The sequence below is a fragment of the Triturus cristatus genome, chromosome 7, assembly GCF_964204655.1.
Source record: "Triturus cristatus chromosome 7, aTriCri1.1, whole genome shotgun sequence".
Lineage (NCBI taxonomy): Eukaryota > Metazoa > Chordata > Amphibia > Caudata > Salamandridae > Triturus > Triturus cristatus.
Window position 1 is genome coordinate 62,874,263 of NC_140590.1, and position 21,440 is coordinate 62,895,702.

The 21,440-nt window shown below is 46.0% G+C and overlaps 1 protein-coding gene across 2 annotated transcripts in view; it reads left to right on the plus strand.

The window, feature by feature from the left end:
• Positions 1-21,440, plus strand: part of LOC146808814 (lymphotoxin-beta-like) — an 83,729-nt gene that overhangs the window by 54,976 nt on the left and 7,313 nt on the right. For both annotated transcript variants that reach the window (XM_085615644.1, XM_085615645.1), the window contains exon 3: positions 11,791-11,862. In XM_085615644.1, the coding sequence (XP_085471770.1) occupies positions 11,791-11,862 (72 nt within the window). The remainder of the gene's footprint in view (positions 1-11,790; positions 11,863-21,440) is intronic.

Below are 21,440 nucleotides of genomic sequence, written 5' to 3' on the forward strand. Positions count from 1 at the left end.
CTTTTATAAAAGTCTCCTTTTAATTCTTCTATTTGTATTTCTTCAAGTTTTCTTTTCTTGGCCCTTTCATTCACTTCATATTTCTTACTTCCTTTACAACACTTGTGCCAACACATTATTGCTAAAACGATTAAGGTTATTCCCATTATGGGTAGAATTATGTGACCTAGAATACCTATTCCTAAATTAGAAAACCAATTACCTATGTTGGAAAAACTATTTGCAAATTTATTCCATAAATTTTCAACTTCCAGTGGTTTCAACTCTTCTTCAAATTCCGTAATATTTTTAATATATTTTCCAATTTTAACACTTTTATCTGGAATATACGTGCAACAATGTTGCGTTTTCAATAATTTACAGACTCCACCCTCTTTTGCCAATAATATGTCAAGGGCAAGTCGATTTTGCATAACCATAGATCTGACCGCAACTAATTCAGTGTTGATAAGCAGAAATCCTCCAGCAGTGTCAGTAGATAACCGATCAACTACTGTAGACAACTGACACATTTTTCGTGAATTCAGAAGAACTCCCACTGAAGGTATCATGCACCAAAAATGTCACCTACAATTTCTGAAAAACAAGCTCTTTTTACACGGGTTAGTCCATTTTTCATCTTTATTGTTTCCAGTGAGTCTTTTTACATGATAAACTTTAGGGAATACTATTCCAAAATAGGAACTCCCATACCAATGGTCTGGCAGCCTAAAGTAGGCTTTATTGCCACACACATAATAAACTCCAGGAAATACTGGATCAGTTCCTCCTTTTAGTCTACATCCCCCGATTATTAAGAAATTGTGCTCACATTCACTGGAACCAATAAACACATTGTTATATTCTGTTTTTAACCTATGGAGACAGATTTTCCCTTTCTTTTCAAAATCTAAAGACATGGCAGCATGAGTTTTTCCACTTGCAAAATGCTCTTCTTCCGCAGCCCATTTTGGAATCTGAGGTTTTGGTTCAGACGGTCTACGTTGGAAATCCTGTCTCCTTTGTTCTACTAAATTCCAGGGCCTGGTATGATCTGCCTTTCCATTTGAGGAATGCCTCCAGTCTTCTTTTTAGGAAGGGTTTGAAGACCTGGCTATTTACCCAATGATTTCCTCCTTCTTCCGGCTAGGCAATACATAGCGCCAGGACACCCCAGGGTAACCGTTGCGCTTTACAAATCTTATTAACATAACATAACATAACATAACATAACATAACATAACATAACATAACATAACATAACAGAACTAAATTCAAAAATATTTTCTCTTCTTCTTGCAATTTACAGGTTAAATTGTTATTATGTGCTTCAGCTATATCTATTGCTTTCATGGTTAAGAAATATTCACCCATAAATTCTGAGTCTCTGGTACTTTTTTTTACGCATAGGAACCTCAGAAAAAATCACATCTACGTTAGAATAATAATATTGCAATTTTCCAGTTTTATAAAACAAACTTGCTAAAACACTAGAGGTTAAGGGTAAATGATGATAAGTAACTCCCTCTGCTACAGATGCTGGTAATTTCATTCAGACATAGAAATCACTAACTTCCAGAGGGGCATATTTACAAGCTGGCGATAAAAAATTATCGCCGCTTTTGCAGGCCGTTTTCGGGCAAAAAGCGGCGATAATTTTATCGCCTAATTAGCAAGGCCACGCTAACGCGTGAAACCTTGCTTTAGCATGGGGATTCCTAATGCCCAGCTTTGCATCTCTAATGAGATGCAACGTGGGCGTTCCTGACCTAACATGACAGGAGAAATGTCTCTAAGCGACATTTCTCCTATCATCAAGCCCCACGCTATGAAGCATAGCGGCAGGAAAAGTAGCGATAACCCCTGTTATCGCTGCTTTCCTTATGCCTGCTTCAGGACTGACTTAGCCATGGTATCCTATGGAAGGTGGATATCATGGCTAAGTTTGTGAGTCCTTATCAGCAAGCTAACGCCACACTAAGTGAGATTATCGCTGGGTTTCCAGCGATAATCTCACGTTAGGCAGTTAGCGCTAGGATTTTTATCGCTTTTGAGATAAGCGTTGCTAATAGCAAGCTATCTCAGCGATAAAAATCCACGTTACCCGGCGATAATTTTCCTCACGCTAAGAGCGCTGAGCGATAATTAACGCCAGTTGTTGCTGATATGCCCCATAGTTTCTACATATTGTACTAATAAGTTTGTGAAAACATTTAAATCAGTGCCATTTTTATTCACAGCGTGATGTAAATCTGACTCAGCTGGTGCTTCTAATTCTACTCTATCTCCTTTAATAGTAGCTACCTTTTCATGTGCGTTAGTGTTATTCTGTACACTTTTGACCATAAAATAAGGTATGGCCACTGTTAATATTAACCATATTATGAGTATTAGAAATATACTACATATACACACTCTGCAACATTTCTTAAAACAATTCGGTTTTCCAGCAGCTCTATTATCAGCCATTTCTCTTACGGGAAAAGAAGATTCCTCTTCTTTATTTGAGTGATTCAACTTCGGAACAGAGGTACAAGAGGGGAAATTTGTTTCAAGGTGGTCTCACTTCTTCGTCAATTTGCTCTGCATCAACATTTTCAATTTCTTCTTCAATTATCTCTAAATTCTCAAAATCTTCGAGAAGTACATATGTCCATTCAAGACCCTTGAATTTGTTATTTACTCATTTTGCTCTGCGGTTTCTTTGTTTTGAACCTGCAGCTGCTTGCCCAGACCAACTGGATACTTCGTCTACCTGCTCTGGTTCTTCGGGTACTGTTTTGAGGTGATACTTAAATCTTTTGAGAACACCTGGCCTCTTATCACCTTCTCTAAGTCGTTTAGCTTGCACTCCATTTGTACCTTCTTCAGAAACTCTTTTGTTTTCGTAAATTTGTGGCACAACGTGATAATTCCTGTCTTCAGATTCTTTCCCTGTCTGATCCTGTGCTGAGTTTACTACTTCACTACTTCCTTCCTGAATGTTTTCTCCTTCACTAGTCTGACTAGTCTCACTAGTTTTCTCCTTCACTAGTTCACTACTGACTAGTAGTGTAGGGGGTCGTGCTGGGGGTAGTGTTTTAGGGTTTAGGGTAGTGCAGTGGTTTTTGGGTAGTGTAGGGGGTCGTGCTGAGGGTAGATTTAGGGTTTGGAGTAGTGCAGTGGTGTTTGGGTAGTGTAGGGGGTCGTGCTGGGGGTAGATTTAGGGTTTAGGGTTGTGCAGTGATGTTTGGGTAGTGTAGGAAGTTGTGCTGGGGGTAGATTTAGGGTTTAGGGTAGTGCAGTGGTGTTTGGGTAATGTAGGGAGTCGTGCTGGGGAAGTGATTTAATATTTAGGGTAGTGCAGTGGTGTTTGGGTATTGTGGGGGTCATTGTGGAGGTAGTGTTTTAGAGTTCAGGGTAGTGCAGTGGTGTTTGGGTAGTGTAGGGGTACTGCTTGGGGTAGTGTTTAGAGTTTAGGGTAGTGCAGTGGTGTTTGGGTAGTGTAGGGGTATTGCTGGGATAGTGTTTTAGGGTTTAAGGTAGTGCACTGGTGTTTGGGTAGTGTAGGGGTACTGCTGGGGGTAGTGTTTTAGGGTTTAGTGTAGTGCAGGGGTGTTTGGGTAGTGTAGGGGGTTGTGCTGGGGGTAGTGTTTTAGGGTTTAGGGTAGTGCAGTTGTGTTTGTGTAGTGTAGGGGTAGTGTTTTAGGGTTTAGGGTAGTGCAGTGTTGTTTGTGTAGTGTAGGGGGTCATGCTGGGGGTAGTGTTTTAGGGTTTAGGGTAGTGCAGCGGTGTTTGTGTGGTGTAGGGGGAAGTGTTTTAGGGTTTAGGGTAGTGCAGTGGTCTTTGGGTAGTGTAGGGGGTCATGCGGGTAGTAGTGTGTTAGGGTTTATGGTAGTGCAGTGGTGTTTGGGTAGTATAGGGGGTCGTGCTCGGGGTACTGTTTTACGGTTTAGGGTAGCGCAGTGGTCTTTGGGTAGTGTAAGGGGTCATGCTGGGGGGGTGTTTTAGGGTTTAGGGTAGTGCAGTGGTCTTTCGGTAGTGTAGGGGGTTGAGCTGGGGGTGGTGTTTTAGGGTTTAGGGTAGTGCAGTGGTGTTCGGGCAGTGTAGGGGGTCGTGCTGGGGGTGGTGTTTTAGGGTTTAGGGCAGTGCAGTGGTGTTCAGGCAGTGTAGGGGGTCATACTGGGGGTCATGTTTTAGGGTTTATGGTAGTGCAGTGGTATTAGGGTAGTGAAGGGGGTCATGCTGGGGGTAGTGTTTTAGGGTTTAGGGCAGTGCAGTGGTGTTTGTGTAGTGTAGGGGGTCGTGCTGGGGGTAGTGTTTTAGGCTTTAGGGTAGTGCAGTGGTGTTTGGGTAGTGTAAGGGGTCATGCTGGGGTAGTGTTATAGGGTTTTGGGTAGTGCAGTGGTGTCGCTGTTGTTTAGGGGGTCGTGCTGGGGGTAGTGTTTTAGGGTTTAGGGTAGTGCAGTGGTGTTTGGGTAGTGTAGGGGTCGTGCTGAGGGTAGATGTAGGGTTTAGGGTAGTGCAGTGGTGTTTGGGTAGTGTAGGGGGTCGTGCTGGGGGTAGATTTAGGGTTTAGGGTAGTGCAGAGGTGTTTGGGTAGTGTAAGGGGTCATTCTGGGGGTAGATTTAGGGTTTAGGGTAGTGCAGTGGTGTTTGGGTAGTGTAGGGGTTGTGCTGGGGGTGGTGCTTTAGGGTTTAGGGCAGTGCAGTGATGTTTGTGTAGTGTAGGGGGTTGTGCTGGGGGTGGAGTTTCAGGGTTTAGGGCAGTGCAGTGGTGTTCGGGCAGTGTAGGGGGTCGTGCTGGGGCTGGTGTTTCAGGGTTTAGGGCAATGCAGTGGTGTTCTGGCAGTATAGGGGGTTGTGCTGGGGCTGGTGTTTTAGGGTTTAGGGCAGTGCAGTGGTGCTTGGGCAGTGTAGGGGGTCATGCAGGGGATGGTGTTTTAGGGTTTAGGGCAGTGGTGTCCGGGCAGTGCAGGGGGTCTTGCTGTGGGTGGAGTTTCAGAGTTTTGGGCAGTGCAGTTTTGTTCGGGCAGTGTAGGGGGTCTTGCTGGGGGTGGTGTTTCAGCGTTTAGGGCAGTGCAGTGGTGTTAGGGCAGTGTAGGGGGTTGTGCAGGGGGTGGTGCTTCAGGGTTTAGGGCAGTGCAGTGGTGTTCGGGCAGTGTAGGGGGTCATGCTGGGGTGGTGTTTCAGGTTTCAGGGCAGTGCAGTGGTGTTCAGGTAGTGTAGGGGGTCGTGCTGGGGGTAGTGTTTCAGGTTTTAGGGCAGTGCAGTGGTGTTCGGGCAGTGTAGGTGGTCGTGCTGGGGGTGGTGTTTCAGGGTTTAGGGCAGTGCAGTTTTGTTCAGGCAGTGTAGGGGGTCATGCTGGGGGTGGTGTTTCAGGGTTTAGGGCAGTGGTGTTCGGGCAGTATAGGGGGATTTGCTGGGGTTGGTGTTTCAGGGCTTAGAGCAGTGGTGCAGTGGTGTTCGGGCAGTGTAGGAGGTCTTGCAGGGGGTGGTTTTCAGGGTTTAGGGCAGTGGTATTCGGGCAGTGTAGGTGGTCTTGCTGGGGGTGGTATTTCAGGGTTCAGGGCAGTGGTGTTCGGACAGTGTAGGGGGTCTTGCTGGGGGTGGTGTTTCAGGGTTTAGGGCAGTGCAGTGGTGTTCGGGTAGTGTAGGGGGTCGTGCTGGTTGTGGTGTTTCAGGGCTTAGGGCAGTGCAGTGGTGTTCAGGCAGTGTAGGGGGTCATGCTGGGGGTAGATCTAGGCTTTTGGGTAGTGCAGTGGTGTTTGGGTAATGTAGGGAGTCGTGCTGGGGAAGTGTTTTAGGGTTTAGGGTAGTGCAGTGGTGTTTGGGTAGTGTAGGGGGTTGTGCTGGGGGTAGTGTTTTAGGGTTTAGGGTAGTGCAGTGGTCTTTGGGTAGTGTAGGGGGTCATGCGGGGGGTAGTGTATTAGGGTTTATTGTAGTGCAGTGGTGTTTGGGTAGTATAGGGGGTCGTGCTGAGGGCACCGTTTTAGGGTAGTGCAGTGGTCTTTGGGTAGTGTAAGGGGTCGTGCTGGGGGTGGTGTTTTAGGGTTTAGGGTGGTGCAGTGGTCTTTGGGTAGTGTAGGGGGTCGAGCTGGGGTGGTGTTTTAGGGTTTAGGGTAGTGCTGTGGTGTTCGGGCAGTGTAGGTGGTCGTGCTGGGGGTCGTGTTTTAGGGTTTAGGGTAGTGCAGTGGTATTAGGGTAGTGCAGGGGGTCGTGCTCGGGGTAGTGTTTTAGGGTTAAGGGCAGTGCAGTGGTGTTTGTGTAGTGTAGGGGGTCTTGCTCTGGGTAGTGTTTTAGGCTTTAGGGGAGTGCAGTGGTGTTTGGGTAGTGTAGGGGGTCAAGCTGGGGTATTGTTTTAGGGTTTAGGGTAGTGCAGTGGTGTAGCTGTAGTGTAGGGGGTTGTGCTGGGGGTAGTTTTGTAGGGTTTAGGGTAGTGCAGTGGTGTTTAGGTAGTGTAGGGGTCGTGCTGAGAATAGATGTAGGGTTTAGGGTAGTGCAGTGGTGTTTGGGTAGTGTAGGGGGTCATGCTGGGGGTAGATTTAGGGTTTAGGGTAGTGCAGTGGTGTTTGGGTAGTGTAGGGGTCGTGCTGGGGGTGGTGTTTTAGGGTTTAGGGCAGTGCAGGGGTGTTCGGGCAGTGTAGGGGGTCTTGCAGGGGTCGTGTTTCAGGGTTTAGGGCAGTGGTATTCGGGCAGTGTAGGTGGTCTTGCTGGGGGTGGTATTTTAGGGTTTAGGGCAGTGGTGTTCGGGCAGTGTAAGGGGTCTTGCTGGGGGTGGTGTTTCAGGGTTTTGGGCAGTGCAGTGGTGTTCGGGCAGTGTAGGGGGTCGTGCTGCTTGTGGTGTTTCTGGGCTTAGGGTAGTGCAGTGGTGTTAGGGTAATGTAGGGAGTCGTGCTGGGGAAGTGTTTTAAGGTTTAGGTTAGTGCAGTGGTGTTTGGGTAGTGTAGGGGGTCGTGCTGGGGGTAGGGGTTTAGGGCTTAGGGCAGCGGTGTTTGGGTAGTGTAGGGGTACTGCTAGGGTAGTGTTTTAGAGTTTAGGGTAGTGCAGTGGTGTTTGGGTAATGTAGAGGGTATTGCTGGGGTAGTGTTTTAGGGTTTAGGGTAGTGCACTGGTGTTTGGGTAGTGTAGAGGGTACTGCTAGGGGTAGTGTTTTAGGGTTTAGTGTAGTGTAGTGGTGTTTGGGTAGTGTAGGGGGTTGTGCGGGGGGTAGTGTATTAGGGTTTATGGTAATGCAGTGGTGTTTGGGTAGTATAGGGGGTCGTGCTGGGGGTACCGTTTTAGGGTTTAGGGTAGTGCAGTGGTCTTTGGGTAGTGTAAGGGGTAGTGCTGGGGGTGGTGTTTTAGGGTTTAGGGTAGTGCAGTGGTCTTTGGGTAGTGTAGGGGGTCGAGCTGGGAATGGTGTTTTAGGGTTTAGGGTAGTGCAGTGGTGTTCGGGCAGTGTAGGGGGCCGTGCTGGGGTGGTGTTTTAGGGTTTAGGGCAGTGCAGTGGTGTTCAGGCAGTGTAGGGGTCGTGCTGGGGTCGTGTTTTAGGGTTTACAGTAGTGCAGTGGTATTAGGGTAGTGTAGGGAGTCGTGCTGTGGGTAGTGTTTTAGGCTTTAGGGTAGTGCAGTGGTGTTTGCGTCGTGTATGGGGTCGTGCTGGGGTATTGTTTTAGGGTGTAGGGTAGTGCAGTGGTGTCGCTGTAGTGTAGGGGGTCATGCTGGGGGTAGATTTAGGGTATAGGGTAGTGCAGTGGTGTTTGGGTAGTGTAGGGGTCGTGCTGGGGGTGGTGTTTTAGTGATTAGGGCAGTGCAGTGCTGTTCGGGCAGTGTAGGAGGTCTTGCTGGGGGTGGTATTTCAGGGTTTAGGGCAGTGGTGTTTGGGCCGTGTAGGGGGTCTTGCTGGGGGTGGTGTTTCAGGGTTTAGGGCAGTGCAGTGGTGTTCGGGCAGTGTAGGGGGTCGTGCTAGTTGTGGTGTTTCAGGGCTTAAGGCAGTGCAGTGGTGTTCAGGCAGTGTAGGGGGTCGTGCTGGGGGTAGATTTAGGGTTTAGGGTAGTGCAGAGGTGTTTGGGTAATGTAGGGAGTCGTGCTGTTGAAGTGTTTTAGGGTTTAGGGTAGTGCAGTGGTGTTTGGGTAGTGTAGGGGGTCGTGCTGGGGGTAGTGGTTTAGGGTTTAGGGTAGTGCAGTGAGGTTTGGGTAGTGTAGGGGTACTGCTGGGGGTAGTGTTTTAGAGTTTAGGGTAGTGCAGTGGTGTTTGGGTAATGTAGGGGGTATTGCTGGGGTAGTGTTTTAGGGTTTAGGGTAGTGCACTGGTGTTTGGGTAGTGTAGAGGGTACTGCTGGGGGTAGTGTTTTAGGGTTTAGTGTAGTGCAGTGGTGTTTGGGTAGTGTAGGGGTTGTGCTGGCGGTAGTGTTTTAGGGTTTAGTGTAGTGCAGTGGTCTTTGGGTAGTGTAGGGGGTCATGCGTGGGGTAGTGTATTAGGGTTTATGGTAGTGCAGTGGTATTTGGGAAGTATAGGGGGTCGTGCTGGGGGTACCGTTTTAGGGTTTAGGGTAGTGCAGTGGTCTTTGGGTAGTGTAAGGGGTCATGCTGGGGGTGGTGTTTTAGGATTTAGGGTAGTGCAGTGATCTTTGGGTAGTGTAGGGGGTCGAGCTGGGAGTGGTGTTTTAGGGTTGAGGGTAGTGCGATCGTGTTCGGGCAGTGTAGGGGGTCGAGCTGGGGGTGGTTTTTTAGGCTTTAGGGTAGTGCAGTGGTGTTTGGGTAGTGTAGGGGTCATGCTGGGGTAGTGTTTTAGGGTTTAGGGTAGTGCAGTGGTGTCGCTGTAGTGTAGGGGGTCGTGCTGGGGGTAGTGTTTTAGGGTTTAGGGTAGTGCAGTGGTGTTTGAGTAGTGTAGGGGTCGTGCTGAGGGTCGATGTAGGGTTTAGGGTAGTGTAGTGGTGTTTGGGTAGTGTAGGGGGTCTTGCTGGTGGTAGATTTAGGGTTTAGGGTAGTGCAGTGGTGTTTGGGTAGTGCAGGGGGTCATGCTGGGGGTAGATTTAGGGTTTAGGGTAGTGCAGTGGTGTTTGGGTAGTGTAGGGGTCGTGCTGGGGGTGGTGTTTTAGGGTTTAGGGCAGTGCAGTGATGCTTGTGTAGTGTAGGGGGTCGTGCTGGGGGTGGTGTTTTAGGGTTTAGGGTAGTGCAGTGGTGTTTGGGTAGTGTAGGGGTCATGCTGGGGTAGTGTTTTAGGGTTTAGGGTAGTGCAGTGGTGTCGCTGTAGTGTAGGGGGTCGTGCTGGGGGTAGTGTTTTAGGGTTTAGGGTAGTGCAGTGGTGTTTGAGTAGTGTAGGGGTCGTGCTGAGGGTCGATGTAGGGTTTAGGGTAGTGTAGTGGTGTTTGGGTAGTGTAGGGGGTCTTGCTGGTGGTAGATTTAGGGTTTAGGGTAGTGCAGTGGTGTTTGGGTAGTGCAGGGGGTCATGCTGGGGGTAGATTTAGGGTTTAGGGTAGTGCAGTGGTGTTTGGGTAGTGTAGGGGTCGTGCTGGGGGTGGTGTTTTAGGGTTTAGGGCAGTGCAGTGATGCTTGTGTAGTGTAGGGGGTTGTGGTGGGGGTGGAGTTTCAGGGTTTAGGGCAGTGCAGTGGTGTTCGGGCAGTGTAGGGGTTCTTGCTGGGGCTGGTGTTTCAGGGTTTACGGCAATGCAGTGGTGTTCTGGCAGTGTAGGGGGTCGTGCTGGGGCTAGTGTTTTAGGGTTTAGGGCAGTGCAGTGGTGTTCAGGCATTGTAGGGGGTCATGCAGGGGGTCTTGTTTCAGGGTTTAGAGCAGGGCAGTGGTGTTCGTGCAGTGTTGGGGGTCTTGCTGGATGTGGTGTTTCAGGGTTTAGGGCAGTGGTGTCTGGGCAGTGCAGGGGGTCTTGCTGGGGCTGGTGTTTTCAGGGTTTAGGGCAGTGCAGTGGTGTTCGGGCAGTGTAGGGGGTCGTGCTGGGGTGGTGTTTCAGGGTGTAGGGCAGTCGTGTTCGGGCAGTGTAGGGGGTCATGCCGGGGATGGTGTTTCAGGGTTTAGGGCAGTGCAGTCGTGTTCGGGCTGTGTAGGGGGTATTGCTGTGGGTGGTGTTTCAGGGTTTTGGGCAGTGCAGTTTTGTTCGGGCAGTGTAGGGGTCTTGCTGCGGGTGGTGTTTCAGCATTTAGGGCAGTGCAGTGGTGTTAGGGCAGTGTAGGGGGTTGTGCAGGGGGTGGTGTTTCAGGGTTTAGGGCAGTGCAGTGGTGTTCGGGAAGTGTAGGGGGTCGTGCTGGGGGTGGTGTTTCAGGTTTTAGGGCAGTGCAGTGGTGTTCGGGCAGTGTAGGGGTTCATGCTGGGGGTGGTGTTTCAGGTTTTAGGGCAGTGCAGTGGTGTTCGGGCAGTGTAGGGGGTCGTGCTGGGGGTGGTGTTTCAGGGTTTAGAGCAGTGGTGCAGTGGTGTTCGGGCAGTGTAGGGGGTCTGGCAGGGGGTGGTGTTTCAGGGTTTAGGGTAACCCTGTGCGCAGTTCGCGAAGTAGCGCTACGCGTAGCTACACAAAGTGCACTTCGCACTACGCGAGCTACACGTAGCACTTCGCGAACTGCATAGTACCCTGTTCGCACTGTGCAAGATGCTGTTTTTAATGATTGCACAGTGCGGACAAGCATCCGGCACTGTGCAATCATTGAAAACGGCATCTTGCACAGTGCGAGCTGTAGTTTTCTACCGCTCGAGTAGGTTTTTACTCGAGCGGCAGCTTTCTCAACGCGGACTGGTAGTTTCTCATCGCGAGCAGTCGCGAGCATACGCGACCACTCGCAATAAGAAACCTGACCTCCCCGCATTGAGAATCTCGCTGGGAGGTTTATTTTCCACGCTCGTGATCGGCAACTTGATGTTGCTGATCGCGAACAAGGAAAAAGTCTCGCCGGGATGTCATTTTGCTTGCGGTCGTCAACTTGACGTTGAGGACCGCGAGCAAGCAAAAAATGACCGCTGCACTACGCTACGCGTGTTTGCACAGTGCTACGTGCAATTCGTGTAGTGCGAAGTAGCGCAAACTTCGCAAACTACACGAGCGTAGCGTAGTGCTTTGCCCAGGCTTAGTTTAGGGCAGTGGTATTCGGGCAGAGTAGGGGGTCTTGCTGGGTGTGGTGTTTCAGGGTTTAGGGCAGTGCAGTGGTGTTTGGGCAGTGTAGGGGGTCATCCTGGGGGTGGTGTTTCAGAACTTTGTCAAGGGTGCTGTACATATTTCTATAATACATTCTTTGGAATTGGGCTCAAACATTTGAACAAGCCTGTCTTTTGCTTCTAGTATTCATGCCTATTAGAAGCTTCTGATGCTGATCTAAAAGCCAATAATGTAGGTTTATGATCCCAAAATACCTCTGTATGATCATCTCTTTCAATCCCAGTCTAAACTCCTAATAATAGATCATACTTTGTTTCTTCAATACTCTTTCCCAAATAGGTTTTAAATTCCTGTAATGCCTGTATGGCCCAAAAATGTATAATTAGCTCTTCTAATCGAAGTATGCATAAATGCAAAACTCTGGATCGTTGACTGAATTCATGGAATGCTGTTTTCCAATCTTAGTTTAAGCTCATACAATGCCTTTGTATTGTTCAAATTTAAACTGCTTTACTTCCTGTCAGATAATAGCCTCGCTGTTGGGACAGCCTTCCAATGCAAGGGTCAGTTTACACAATGCAATCACCCGAGAAGGACTCTGTGTCTATAAATGATCTATCGATTGCGCTCTAATCGTCTACAATGCAATCTATAAGCTTCTTCTCACCATTATCCTGCTATTTTTTTTTTTTAGCCATTCTTTAAATACATATTTCCACCCTAACTAGAGGTATGTATCCCTTGTTTCCAGGTAGGAGCAACAGCCACTTGAGAGAAAGACATCAGCAGAAGAATGTGATCAAGCCAGCTGTTCATTTAATGGGTAAGTAAAAGGGAGACACATCAACCACTGCTCAAACATGAATCTCAGAGGGTGTGTGAAACAAAAAGCCAATTTGCTTTGAAAAGCCAAAGTTAACACTGAGCATAAACAAAAACTGTAGACACACACCTTGATTTGCGGGAAATGTCATCACAGGATTAGCTCTAGTCTGTCTGTCACAGCATCTCCTAAGGTACCTATGATGCACCTTCTGTTTTCTTCTGACATATGTCATAATTAGGTGAAAAGCACACACAATCTCGTACTAAAGGCAAATGGAGGGACAGGGTGTGTGAGGGAGGGATTTGTGTAAAGTGTGACCTCAGTGCTGCAGTTACAAAAGCTAACTCAGGCCCTAGGGATTGTATCCATGAAGCACGTGATCTCAGGACGCAAGGGCTCGTGCAGCAAGAGTGATGTCAGCAATACTGCCAGAGACGTGAGGTTTCCTGGCTGAGTGATGTAACAGTATACAAAAGAAGAATGTATGACGTGACTTCTCCTCCTTGGACAGAAATGAGGAGTAAGGTATATGCCCCTGCCATAGTGGAGGATATCGGTGTTGTAAAAGTACAAAGACCCAGAGATTTATGCCTCTGAGGCTGGTTTTAACTAGATAAAACATAGAGTTAAAAAAGTATGTGACAAACATTGTACTAGAGACATTGAACAACCTGAACATTGACTGTGAAAAAAACTGATAATAAAGCACAAGTTACTCACTGTAGTAGAGCACAAAGCTGGTAGCCCATAGCTTTCTCTCCACCAGACTCATAGGCTGTCCATAGCTACTCAGGAGGACCTGAGAAATAGCTTGCAGAGCAAAACACTTGGTAAGTGAACACAATGGCTTCACAGGGACACCCCTGCACCCATCTCCCAGCCCTCATTCCTTGTCTTTCCGTTTTCACCTAGGTGCATGGACAGGGAGGGGACTGGTCTACCAATATAAAAGTCACTATAGTGAGTCGGTACAGCGAGTACCTGCAAGTTCAGGGAGGGGGTTGGTCTACCAATATAAAAGTCACTATAGTGAGTCGGTACAGCGAGTACCCGCAAGTTCAGGGAGGGGGCTGGTCTACCAATATAAAAGTCACTATAGTGAGTCGGTACAGCGAGTACCTGCAAGTTCAGGGAGGGGGCTGGTCTACCAATATAAAAGTCACTATAGTGAGTCGGTACAGCGAGTAACTGCAAGTTCAGGGAGGGGTCTGGTCTACCAATATAAAAGTCACTATAGTGAGTCGGTACAGCGAGTACCTGCAAGTTCAAGGAGGGGGCAGGTCTACCAATATAAAAGTTACTATAGTGAGTCGGTACAGCGAGTGCCTGCAAGTTCCGGGAGGGGGCTGGTCTACCAATATAAAAGTTACTATAGTGAGTCGGTACAGCGAGTACCTGCAAGTTCAGGGAGGGGGCTGGTCTAACAATATAAAAGTCACTATAGTGAGTCGGTACAGCGAGTACCTGCAAGTTCAGGGAGGGGGCTGGTCTACCAATATAAAAGTCACTATAGTGAGTCGGTACAGTGAGTACCTGCAAGTTTGTATTACAGGTATCTCCAACATATCCCCTCCTTCATAGATAAGATTACTGTACAGAGCACAGGCAACCCTAGTACTGTTACAGTCTGGACAAACTGAGCATGCACGGACTTTTCTAGGCTAATTTTTACCGATGGCATATAATGCAGCCCATGTGGCTGACCGGCAGGTGACATCCAAGTGGAACACAATCTAAAATAAATTATGTTTCATAAAGAGTGTTATCTCCATTCTGGGGCGGGGGGGGGGGTGGGTGAATTACAAATTCAGAGAAAATATGCTTTACTGCAGCCTTTTCCAAGGAAAACCTTGTGAATATGAGTTATAATGACAGACTCCAGTCTGACATGAAGGACTCCCCATGAAACCCTGACCACTCCAGTTGTGGAACCAATCAAAGCATGTCTTGATGTTCTTTGCCAAGGCCAAGTGATGACACCTAAGCACTGTCTCTTGTTTTGGAGTCCCTCTATCAGTCTGTGAGACAGACTGGTTACCTTCAGAAGCTCCATTTCGCGACAAGACAGGATCTCAGGTACAAGGTGAGCAAGCGATCGAGAGCAGAGTGCAGCCACTTACTCAGGTTGTCTCTGCCAGTGCTGGTGACAGGCGAGTGCCACGGTATAGATGAAGTTGTGGATCCAAAACCGGTTCAGATACAAAGGGTTCACCAGGATCATGGAGCATGTGGGTGACTGTGTCGTCACTGTAGGAATCAGCAGGAAGGATGGAGAGTCATAGAGGGTCATTCTGACGTATTCAGGATCAACATGTCCGCCCAGATTTACTAACATTTGGTGCAAGGCGACCTGTTGCGCTGCCGTGTGTCAAATGGAAAGAGCAGGCAAGAGCCATATTTACTACGATATGGCACAGTCCTGCTCTCTGTCTGCGCTGACGCACAGAGTGCTACCTAGCCCCAATGCAGGCACCCTTAGGATTAGCCCTTAGTCTCCCCTAGGTGTTTCAGGGGTGGGGGGTCATGTAGATCAAGGCAAGGTAATTACAAATGATTTTTTATAATCCCCGGTGCTGTAAAAAGTGCCAAAGTAATTTTCCCTATTGCGAATCCCCAGCCACTCAGGTTCAAATGGCAAGAAGTTATTCATTAATAATTCCCGCCAGGAGAATCAGAAAATCTCATCCTAGAATGGTATTGATAAATCAAACAATGTACTATTTTTGTATTTATCCTAAGCTGTACAGACCAGAAGTTATAAGACTTTCTTGCCTCAAAGCAAAATTCAGCCTTCCAGTGCTATTTCCTGATTGGTCGGAGTTAAGTGGATTAGCCAGGCTGCTTTGATGAGGTGATAAGCAGCCCTGGGGTGAATGTGCCATTCTGGGAGGAGAGGGTTCTGTTACATAGGAATGCCAGAGCAAAGGGGAGGGGTCGTAAATAATAATCTTCAATAGAAGGAGGATACAGGCAGGAGAAACCAGTTTCATTTACACTCCTACTCTTTGAACCCAGCCAGATGGCAGGCTTAAGGAAGGAATTGTAGTGTAGTTCCTATATACCTGATAGGCTCTGCACATTGGAATAACATACACTATAGATTTGACATAGGATTAAGGTCAGTATGTCTCTATCGAGTATATAAAACTTAATTACTTGTGTGTGCCAGCTAACTCAGAGGTCACTAGAAACTTCTCGAAAATACAAGAAGGGATTGGTCTCTGACAACCGCATAAACATGACAACTTTGTTTACCTTTAAAATCGGAACAGTCTCAGAATCGTGGAAACAATAGATAACAGTTTCACTCAGTCAATCGTGCATGCTTCGTTTCTACAGAGTTGCACAGAAATAGGGAGACGGGCATTTCAATAAAAGGGTTTATTGAACAGTCTTATTTCTCATGCAAGAGTTATGAATTGCTACAATCATAAGACAGACTGCGAAGTACAATATGTATGAGGTTAGCAGTAAGATAAAATAATACTGCAATAGCATGGTTTGTAGCTATGACATATATTAACCCCTTCAGTGCCCATGACGAGCTGGACTCGTCATGGGCTGCGGTGGCGCTGTGCCCATGACGAGTCCAGCTCGTCATGAACTCCGCCCGCTAATGAAAGGCGCGGCACTGGGCGGGGAAAGGGGCGGGCATGCAAGGGGTTAATCAAACTACATACATAAATAACATAAGCTAAAATGTGATACTCATCTGATGCTTCTAAATTGTTCTACCCCAGTGTACCCAACCTAAGCGCAATACGAGGTTTGAAGTAGGTGCTATTTCTAAAGTATAGCTAGCCATATTTTAGTTTAGCCAAGAGTTGCCAAAAGTTTCTCTAAGTTCTAGTCAGCTCCATACCTGAGAATGAGAGAGGTTGGAATCTCTTTTCTGGACTCGATAGTCAAACCCCCCACAAGGGAAGTCAGAAAGCACTGGAGCTGGATTCTCTGCGAGGAGGATGGCAGCGTCAGGTCAGTGCATCAGGCTGGAACTCGATCTCCTTCCGAACTTGCCGTGGCAAACCGCGTAGTCTGGGTTGGATCGGATCCTCCGGGAACCGCAATTTGCCAGGGCAAGTGCTGGTATATTTATACCTTGAAGGTGTCTAGGAATGCCAGTATTGACGTAAAAGTCGGACAGAGGAACGTCATGAATGAACTCTTAAGGAATAGATGTTCATGCATACTTAATGAGTTCTTGGAGAAATCAATATTCAAGCTGAGGGAAATTCCTAAAGGCTTAAGGGTCTGGTTTTCCAAGAAATCGTTGTGACGTGGATGGATGGATGTAGGTGGCCAGGCCTGTATTTGGTTTGTACGGACAATGTCTAAATAAGGGCCGGATTTCTATGCCCAAATAAGGGCAATGTGAATTGTACCTATATAAGGGCATAAATCAGGAAACCTATATACGGAATCTAAATCTACACACAACACCCACTCCAGTTTCGTATGAACGACGTTACTAAATCCTAAACGTTCTAAACATATCTTAAAACAGAGTATCACATGGGTTTGCTAAAATAAGCTAAAAACATATCTAAAACATATGTTCTAAAAATACATTACAAAACCATTGCTAAGCATAAAGTGTTGTACATATTAAAGGCAATGTTCCATTCTAAGCATAGGATCACATTGGAATGCTAAATGAATGAATCAAAATATATACATGTGATGAAATGGCTCGTAAATACAGAAGAAAAAAAGGGGTGAAACCATTTCATATCAGGTCACATAAGTCAAATTGTTATTCATGACGGCATACTGTCCCTGGAAGTGTTATCAAAGAATTCTGTTCTCTATGAATAGTTCTACTATAAGCAGATTACTGTGCCAAAAAATGCCCAAAATACAAATTTGGAGGGAAAAAAAAATTAATCATAGAAAAAAAGGTTCCAAAGTCAGTAGCATGGTTGAAAAAGAATGAAGGCCAAATTCAGAGTCTCTCCAGAACACTGTGTGCTTGAATCAAAAGTCAGTGTGTGGGGATGGAGAAAACATAACATTTTCTAAACTTGTAGACAACAAGTCATCTACCATTGTGGGTGAGAGTTGGAATACCTCGTGTAGAAGATCAACAGCACAGAGATGCGAACTATCGCCTTCTGCATTGGAAGCATCAGCAATGTCCAGATTGGATGTTACCTGCGCGCCTTGTGTTTCCTCTTGTACCTCAGCAGTAGTGTGTTGCGTCTGTGAGATCTCAATGAATGCCGCCGTCAGGATTGGTAGCCGCTGGGGACAACACATAGCATGGGCTGTTATCGGGTCCAGCAGAGTATAGATATCCGTAGGCATGACTGATGGGAGTGTCAGTCAAATGTCCAGCACGCAGTCTTCACTGCATAGCAGGCAGCGTAGAACAGGTAAGATGCAATCTTGCCAGATTGGTCTGAATGACAGAAACCAAGTGGTGTTTAATTCTCGTAGATGAGGTAAACCCAGAATTTGGACGATGCGCTCACGACACTTCATCTCCAATAGAGTTCTTTCCATGGTGAACTGGGTGTCACTGGTAATTTGGCTTGCCATATCGTAGCAATAGGAGCAAAAATAGTATCCCTGCAATGAGTGCTAAAAGGAGCGGCAATCCGCCAAACACAGAGTGCACAAAGTTTGGAAAAATTCAGAGGACTGCTTGAAAAGGTTTTAACAGTCCTGCACACACATTCTTAAATACATGTACAATACAGCTCGTATCAGACATGTTTAAGATACGACCTAACATTTCCGAGAAATGCACAGGGCAGTTTGTATACAAAAGGGTATGTATCTCCGCAGAAGTCCTTGCGGCTTGGAGATCATAGATTTCTTCGGCAGAGGTCAAGGGCACAGTTTTTTGTATAAGAATGGCTTTCATTCTGCTTAGAGTATCAATTCGTATAGAAGAGATATTCAGTGAAGGCCATAAAGGCGACTCCCTGACTATGTCTATTTGTGGAAACAAGACTTGCATACAGCAAGTGACCCTGGATGTAACCGTTACTAGATATGGAATACCTGGCAGCATGCCACATCATCTGTGATCATTCAACATAATGTAACTCCCATTTGAAAGTTGACCAAAGATTGGATTAATCACTGCTGCCAGTGAACCGTGCAGGTGGCAGGATAAGTTTGTAGTGAAACCGTCACAGGCCCCGTGTAAGTTAATACCCTGAAAAAGGAGAGAACCCCTTAGTGCGTTTTCACAGTTTTCACCGCTAAGAAATACTTCACCTCTCCCACTCCAACATCTATATATGTAAGGTAAATCCCAGGATGTCTTGATGTATTCTTTACCCAACCTTTCAAATTTGCCTGCTGGTATATTTTTTAGGCAATACTGAAAATGGAAAGTCGTAACAGGCAGAGTAATCTTACCATGCATGGTCCACTCAGCAGCTGGTTTTTCTGCCACCGTGAATGGTAATTTCTCCAGTTTTTCAATGCTCAGCACCGTATAGTCTGCTCCCCTTTGAGCCAGTTTGATCTGTCTATCAGTGAGATTGAATTCTGCAAACAGTGACGTAGTATTGATTAAACGCCAAGGCACATAGCCAGAACGCAGGCTTTGAAGCGTTCAGCCTAATAGCATGATACTGACCATGTTGCAACATGACCAAGTCTTGTTCTATGATGTCTATGACAGAGGATACAATGCTGTCCAAAGAATATATCCTGAACGACAGAGTCGTTAACCCATTGTCTAATACAGAGAGAGATTTCTCTAAATTAATACGATCAATTTCTTGTATTCGTTCTGCAGTCTCTGCTTGGGTGACCTTCCATGCTTCATTATAAGCAGCGTAGATACCGGCATATATGAAACGTTTTTGACGCGGTTTTCTTGGACCTAGCAAGAATTCCCTAAGGTCTCCGCCTTCTTGAAGTAAAACTAAGTGTTGTTTTACATCCTCTAGTGTAGCTTTCTGTATCCAATCAAGGCAAAGTTTCCCTACACTGTAAGTTGTTACTACCCCCTGATGCTGTCTTTGGACATAACGTGGGTCTGGCCTATAAAAGGTAAAACCTTGTCTTTTGTTCAGGAATCTATCTTGACAGTTGTTTATGTCTAAGGGCCAGAGCAACCATTTTTTCCATTCAGGATCTGATCTGTTGTGATGCAAAATATTATGTACGTCTAACTTCCCCTGTGTAGTGCTTTCACATGTAGGTGCAGGTATAGACGGAGTGTTCATTTCTTTTATCTTGGCTATTCCAAGGCATGATGTTTGATGGATAGTGTCGTTCAAAAACATAATTTGCTCAGGGATGATAACGGCTCTAAACAAAGCTTCTATTCCCTGTACTTGCCAATCTTAAGTACCCCAGACAGTTTTCGTCTCAATGTTGTCTTTCCAAAAGTTGTAACCCTGTCTAGACAGTTGGATAATAAAGGCTGTAGAATAGATCTGTTTGGTCTTCGTTAACATATTTTTCTTTCCTGTCTTATTGACATTCTTAAAGTAAAATGTCTCTGCATTTGAGATATTAAACCCTGCAAAATATGGAAATTTCATTGCAAATGATTTCGAGCTACCATTTGGTGGCGTAGGACAATGTTCCCATTGGTTATACATAAATACATTTCTAGGTGTTGCAGTTTTATGCAAGAAATGATGACCATAGTGGTTATAACAATACAGTTATTCATAGTCTGATGAACCTTGTAAATATTCATTATTAGTAAATGCAGTTGACATCTCTAGATCAGACATCATATTATTAATAGTCTCAAAGTCCCAATCATCAGAAAAGGTACTGGAGGTAATAAAGTCACTTAATGAAATTTTAAATAAATGTGGAATCTTCAAAAGCTCAGACGGACCAAAAATGTAATATTCGGTTTTGTCCCGAACTATACCATCAGGTATAGGAATCGCTGTGATGTTCACTGCTGACAAGTCTCTTGCTTCACAATGGGATGATTTATATGGCTGGAGAATTAAGTTCACTCTTTTACTTGCTGTGTCCATTTGAATATATCTTCCATTAATCGGCATACCCAGAGTTATTACCAGAGCTAACCAAAGTAGAAAGAAGAATATTCACAAAACAATCTATAGTTCAATCCATGGTGAAACTAGATAAGTCTTTCTCAGTAGATGAAAAAAGTCTGTTTCTTGTTCTTTGAAAGTTCTTTGAGCTGGCTTTGTTTCAGGCTCGCTGGGATCCTCAGAAAACGTATCAAAGTTCATGAAATAGCCAGAAGCAGTTCTGTCAATGGTTGGAATTGCATCAGGATTTGTTGAATTCACTGGAACCAGTTGATCACTTGTTACTTTGTTGTAGACATGTGTATCAGGACGAACTGTTATTTGGGTCTCAAGAGGTACAAGGTCCATAGCATTGTTGCTTAGTCCTCTATTTCGTACTGTTGAATCTTCAAAGGTTATGAGTCTCTCAGTTTTAACCTCTTGGATTGTAGCTATAGGAGTGCGTCTGCTACATTGGCCACATGGCCTACTGTTCAGTATCGGCCACATAGTGTGGTTTGATCAGGTCGATGGACACAAATCTTTTCTCCTTTTTACCAGCAAGGGGCGGCAAAAGTACTGTTCTTGAATCGGGGATTGCTCGGACAGGTACTGGTTGTCTGTAAGAAGGCCCAAATTCCTTCTTGTCCATGATCTTTTCTCTAACTAGATCCCCAAGCTTTGACAGGCCTTGCTGGGATGGCCGGATTTTTTTCAGTGGTGGTTGGCTTCAGGATCACGTTGCTCTGTTGTGTTCTTAAATCATTTAAGTCTTGTAAAACAGCCAAACGATCTTTGATATCAAATTGTTTGTTTTCCACCACTGTGCCTTTCATATCTAAGTCCAAAACCAACATTCTAGTCCCAAACAGGACCTCATATGGAGTCACACCCCCTAGAGAACTTCTTGGCAAATTGTTTAATGCTCGCTGGACCCCATATAAATGTTTGACCCACTAATCACCCAAATCTAATACCCTACCTGTTATAGACTGCTTTATGTCCCGGTTTTTTCTTTCCACCACAGAATTTCCCTCAGGATGAAACGGAGAAGAATACTGCAATGCTACACCCAGACTGGCCATGGCTTCTTTGTAAGCCCTAGAGCTAAACGTAGGACCCCGGTCAGAACGTAGTGTGCCTATTATGTATGTGCCGATAAAGACTCCAAATCTTTTATAACAGTTCGAGCATCAGCCGAGCGCTGAGGCCACATTCATAGGAATCTAGAGTACGAATCCACTGCGACCATGATATATTTATAGTTACCATCCCTTTGTAAGGGACCGCAGTGGTCCAGGTAAACACAAGCTAATGGTTTATCTGAAATTAACAGAGGCGTCTGCGCAGAACGTTTCACAGTAGAGACTTTCATCTTCTGGCATATCTCACAGTTCAAAACATAATTTCGAGTCTGTTTCCTAATGCCGAGCCACCAGTACCTTTGTTTTAATAATGCAACTGTGGCGGAAACACCTGCATGGGCAGAGGCGAGCCCTTCATGGGCTGCTAGGATTAGCCCTAGTCTATGTTCCATGTTTGGAATGACTCTATCCCCCACTCCAGGGATTCGAGCAAACGGAACATTGTTCGCATCAATTATATATGACT